This window comes from Idiotropiscis lumnitzeri, chromosome 2 (assembly GCF_059441095.1).
Source record: "Idiotropiscis lumnitzeri isolate Australia: NSW breed Sydney's pygmy pipehorse chromosome 2, RoL_Ilum_1.0, whole genome shotgun sequence".
Classification (NCBI taxonomy): Eukaryota; Metazoa; Chordata; class Actinopteri; order Syngnathiformes; family Syngnathidae; genus Idiotropiscis; species Idiotropiscis lumnitzeri.
In genome coordinates this window covers 14,426,300-14,432,119 of record NC_142392.1, presented here as the reverse complement: position 1 = coordinate 14,432,119, position 5,820 = coordinate 14,426,300, and the positions used below count along the sequence as shown (strand labels likewise).

General features: G+C 39.8%; 1 protein-coding gene across 1 annotated transcript; it reads left to right on the top strand.

The window, feature by feature from the left end:
* The first annotated feature begins 268 nt into the window (after positions 1–268).
* LOC148341762 (uncharacterized) lies at positions 269–5,155 on the top strand. The gene is made up of 2 exons (XM_088287948.1): positions 269–392; positions 3,387–5,155. The coding sequence occupies exons 1-2, from the start codon at positions 269–271 to the stop codon at positions 5,123–5,125; spliced, it is 1,863 nt and encodes a 620-aa protein (XP_088144074.1). The 3' UTR covers positions 5,126–5,155.
* The last annotated feature ends 665 nt before the right edge of the window (positions 5,156–5,820 follow it).

Genomic DNA, 5,820 nt, shown 5'->3' with positions numbered 1-5,820 from the left:
CACACCGCAACAAAAACCGTCCACCGCTAAATTCTTCTGATTTAGTGTGGAACTGACTGTAAATTTCTCACAGAATGTCCAGTGCTACTCTAAAGGACTACGACATAATTAATTAAGTCTTTGTGTCCCGATAACTCATCTTCGCGCGTTGATGCTTTTCGGCGTAGTTAGCTTAGCTTGTTAGCTTGCTAGCCGCTAACGAAAAGAGGCACATGACTCATCGCCAAGCAGAGATCAAGTGCGGATTTTTTGGAATTATCATTTGAAAATGTGTGCTAGAACGACACCCAAGTACAAAGAGGAACTTTGTGGAATAAAAGAAGAGAACGAGCAACATTTTCAACTGCTGGGCGAAGTTAACAAGCAGCCTCCTGTTGTGCTACACAAAGCAGGTTTGTACCCGTCTTACTCTCATTTGCTTTGGAAAGAACGACTTTCTATCGTTAGAAATATGCATCACAACATTAAGTTGTTTGGGGAAATCGTTCAAGGTTATTGGCGTTTTATTTTTAAATATTGCCTTTTACTTGCCGGTTTGCTGAACATTTGTTTTTGCCAAATGAAATCAGTGCAGAAAATAAATGCCAAAGAATAACCATTAGTGGGGGGTCAACTCCGTGTTTTTTTTCCCAGTTTAAAATTTGAACTGATTATTTAACATTTTACTTATTCAGGTTTTTAAATGTTGTTAAAGAAATTAAGTTTGTCACGTCATCATGTTTCAAAACTATGCTGACAGATGTAGTGTACTTTTATATCCACTGTTGGAGTTGAGCCACCGAGAAAATGAGAAACATTTAGTAAATGAATCTTAAAAGCCAAACTTCCTCCAATGCGTGTTCGTTTTTTGTACTCAAGAAGAATAGGGTCAAATAAAGACTCAACAACAACTGAATAGAGTTCCAATATTTAGTTTCTTCAATTTCTGGCGTTCAGGAAATAGTACAAATACAGATATCTGGGCGGCTTTGTCTTAATCTGACGAGAAACTGTACTCAAGACGAGTACTATCGAAAAATGGCGCCCTGATCTCAGCCCAGCCTCACATTTTATAGGAGGCTTTTTATGTCAAGGGTCATGTAGGTTGAATCGGTCGTCCTTGCTCCTTCCCCCGGCCCGGCCCACGTTCCAGGTCCAAGGCTGACCTTCTCAGGCAGTCTCTCCGTCTCTCCTGCTCACATTCCCCTGTAATCTCGTCAGTGTACAGATTGTGTGGTGTATGTTTTCCCAGATCAGATTATATTTTTGGGTCTTCTTGATTAGAAATTAGAAATTAGAAATCCCTTTATTGTCATTGTACTCAAGTGTGCAACGAGATTAGAGATAGCATCCCTGTGACGTCCTCCCCCAACTTGATATGTTTGTATCTTCTATGGCCTATGTGGAGAATGTGTTTTATTGTATTTGTCCATGAAGTGCTATCTGGGGTGTCATCAGTTTGACCTGAGCAGACTGAATCTGTTTGTTCTGAATGAGAGTGTGGGTCATGAAAATACTATGTGTTAGGGCTGGGCGATAAACCGAAAATTTACCGTTACCGAAATTTATTAGAATGACCGGCATCATTTTGCCCATGTCGGTAAATTCGGTGTCTAAAAAAAAGAAAAAGAAAAAGAAGTCTTTTCTGTCTGCGGCGATGCTCATGCCCCTTTAAGACGGCTACAGCGCGTGTAGTCACGTGACTCCTCCCTTCTGAACAAGAATGTAAACAAGACGAGTTCGTAGCTGGCGATTCAAATCCTGAAGCGGCTGACAACGGCTGCGGACGAAGTAACGTGAGTTGAAATTGTTCCTGTCGCGGTTGTCCCGAAAATAAAGTGGACATCTGTCGTTTGGAAATGTTTTGGGTTCCATGAAGACGATGTTTAAGCAAAAGAACATGAACTACAAAGTGCATCTTAAGCACCTGAAACAGCGCGTCCAACCTTTTCTTTTTCACCACCCACAACACAACCATGCTGTTGACTTGGAGCTTGTGCTAAAAGTTCAAAGTGAGGAGCAAGGTTGGACAAGTAACAACAGCCCATAACGGAGGCGACACCATACGAGAGAACGTCTCAGAGGTGGACGCGATAGCCGAGCACATAGCTCTAAAGATAGAGCTCCTCTAGTTACAGTGGAGCGGACAGGATTTAAACGCCTCATGAAAGTAGCCGACAAGAGGTACGAAAATATTTGCCGCAAACAGCACTTCCGATATGTACAACATCGGGACGGGAGCGGAGACATGTCAAGCATTTTGCATCCACATCCGACTTGTGGTCGAGTCGCAACATGGATCCCTGTTTCAAGCTGGAAGTCACTGACCTGCTCTTTGGCTTACTATGGGCTTAAAAAGGGAGAGCGTCACAACCCCCTTTTCCAACTACAAGCCGAGGAACATTTAGTTCCTGGTAATAAAGTTCCTGTGGCCCAGGTGGTTTGCATCTCGACTGCATCTCATAGTTCCTGGTGATTTTTGCAAATGACGATGATGACGGAATAATGAGAGGTGTTGTGTTACTTTGTTACTCATTACTGACACGCTATGGCTGTTATGCATCATTGCAGGTACAAAATAATTCAGTGAACTCTTAAAATATTATGGTGTGTCTAATTTTAATACATATTGGATAACTTTAAAATATACAGTCATTATTCAAATATGTCAACATGAAAGTCAGAGTGAAAGGGTTGTTGCTTAATTTATGTGTAAGAACTTTTACTCTTCAAACGTAATTTTGTTTTAAAATTTATTTAGAAACAGAAATTTTATAAAAATAAAAAGGGTAATGTCGGAACTTACTCGCAGGATAAATGTCATTTTGGGTAAAAAAAAACAAACGTAAATCATACAATAAATAGGGACTCTGATTCCAGGGCCCCTTTAATTCTTTTAGGGATGCAGGTTATCATGAAAGCAAAAAGTATCCACGATGAAACTATCTATAAATGCAAAATGAAATACTTGTAAACATATTTCACTTGAACGATTCCTATTTTATCAATGACATTATGTTGCGATGTCCCCCAGTGGTCTGCATCAATATGTAAGGGTCCCACAACAGGTGTTCCATCAGACACACACAATAGCCGGTGTGTGCTGACTTCAGCTCGCTTCCAGAAACGTCTGTGACTATGTCAGAAATGAAATTGGGCATCAGCCGCAACGTGCTTCCGTTTAAAATGCTCGTTTATCACAGTTGTGCTGCTAAAGGGAGGTTTACATCGTAGGACGTAATTTTGTGAAATACCCCCATGGTCCGGTCCAAGTTGGGGTCGCACGCATTGCTCCGTGTGCGGCAGGCACAAGTCAAGGTAGCACGGTAGAAACAATATAAGACAAAGTCGCCGCATGAGCTTTGACTTGACCAAACCAAATGTGTTTGTCTTTTTGTGTCCTGCAGACGTCTGTGAAAACGATCTCTGTTCTGTGAAAGAGGAGCCAGACTTGACTCACATCAAAAAGGAGGAGGAAGAGGAGGAGGAGGAGATCAACAAGTCACCAGTGAACGTTGTCCCAATCAAGACTGAAGATGAAAACAAGGATGAGAGTGAGGACAACAGAGGGGCGGAGCCTCCAAGCAGCATCTCAAGTAGTCACGTGACAACAGAAGGTGATGAAGACCAATGGGGACCATCACAAGTACATAATGAGGACACATTATCACACTCTCCTGATGATGATGATGATGATGATGGGCAAGGCAAATGTGAAAGGGCATGTCACACTGACTCATTAACTTCAAAGCTGTCTTTAAAACCGCACACAAGAACACACAGTGGAGAAAAAACATTTTCATGCTCGTTTTGTCGCAAAAGCTTCTCTCGAAAGTCACATTTAACAATCCACACAAGAACACACACTGGAGAAAAACCTTTTTCCTGCTCAGTTTGTGGCAAGAGTTTCTCTCAAATGTCGCATTTAACAAGCCATACAAGAACACACACTGGAGAAAAAAAATTTTCCTGCTTGGTTTGTGGTAAAAGCTTCTCTCAAAAGTTTTATTTAACAATCCACACAAGAACACACAGTGGAGAAAAACCTTTTTTCTGCTTAGTTTGTGGCAAGAGATTTTCTGGTAAGTCACATTTAATAAAACACACAACAATACATAGTGGAGAAAAACCTTTTTCTTGCTCAGTTTGTGGAAAATGCTTCTCTCAAAAGGAAGGTTTAACAAGCCACACAAGAACACACACTGGAGAAAAACCATTTTCCTGCTTGGTTTGTGGGAAAAGCTTTTCTCTAAAGTCACGATTAACAGAACATACAAGAACACACACTGCAGAAAAACCTTTTTCTTGCTCAGTTTGTGGTAAAAGATTCTCCCATAATTCTCATTTCACAAGGCACGCAAGAACACACAGTGGAGAAAAACCTTTTTCCTGCTCAGTTTGTGGCAAAGGATTCTCTGAAAAGGGAGCTTTAACACAACACACAAGAACACACAGTGGAGAAAAACCTTTTTCATGCTCAGTTTGTGGCAAGAGTTTCTCTGCCAAGTCTAATTTAACAAGCCACACAAGAACACACAGTGGTGAAAAACCTTTTTCTTGCTCGGTTTGTGGCAAAAGTTTCCTGCGTAAGTCGCATTTAACAATCCACACAAGTACACACACTGGAGAAAAACCTTTTTCGTGCTCAGATTGTGGTAAAAGCTTCTCACATGATTCTCATTTCACAAGGCACGCAAGAACACACAGTGGAGAAAAACCTTTTTCCTGTTCTGTTTGTGGAAAATGCTTCTCGAAAAAGACATATTTAACAGAACACACAAGAACACACAGTGGAGAAAAACCTTTTTCCTGCTCTGTTTGTGGAAAATGCTTCTCGAAAAAGACATATTTAACAGAACACACAAGAACACACACTGGAGAAAAACCTTTTTCATGCTCAGTTTGTGGCAAGAGTTTCTCTGACAAGTCAAATTTACGACGCCACACAAGAACACACAGTGGAGAAAAACCTTTTTCCTGCTCGGTTTGCGGCAAGAGTTTCTCTCTAAAGGCAAATTTAACAAGCCACACAATAACACACAGTGCTGAAAAGCCATTCAGTTGCAGTGTTTGTGCTAAAAAATTCTTCACTAAACGTAGTGCTGAGAGACACGATTGTGCTGGCGAGAATTGCAGCGATCCTTGAAGATTAAAAAAAGAAAAAAAAATGAAAGAACCGACTCTTTGTGGTAAGATGTAAATGTGATTTTGAATAAAATATGATGAAATTGAATTTTGCAAAGCTCTTTTATTGACACAAAGTCAATGTGATTAGTGTCAGAATAAGCATCATGTCTGAGTGATGGTTTGTTTTGGTGTTTACATCAAACATGTAAATAAAATTAATTGCCTTTGCCTGAATAACATTTGTTAACATTATGCCTTTCAGTTGTCTTTTTAATCGTACTTAATGGAAAAGGTGTGAGAAGAAACCGTGCTTATGAAATCCTTCCACAATCATCAATGAAATCACTTGTTCCACTTGCTCAACTGGCCTTCATTACGCTGTGAAAAGGTGAAAAACTGAACTAGAAGTTGAACTCTAAAAAGAACCAGAAAGAGAAACGCAAATAGTCTCGGTTTCTCTTTCTAGGTTGAGCTCTATCAAGCGTTTGGGGTTTGTTGCGAAGCAGAATCTCACTTCGGAAAAACTATAATTTTGTCAAATATACAAAATACTTTTTTCATGCTATATTATATTTTTTATACTTTATGATTGCTTATATAATGAAATCTGGAAATATTGAAATGTAAAATTAGCAACGACATTCAGACTTAATGCAATTAATAAGAAATATAGAAACATTTTATAAATATTGAACACATTGAGAAGAGTTAATC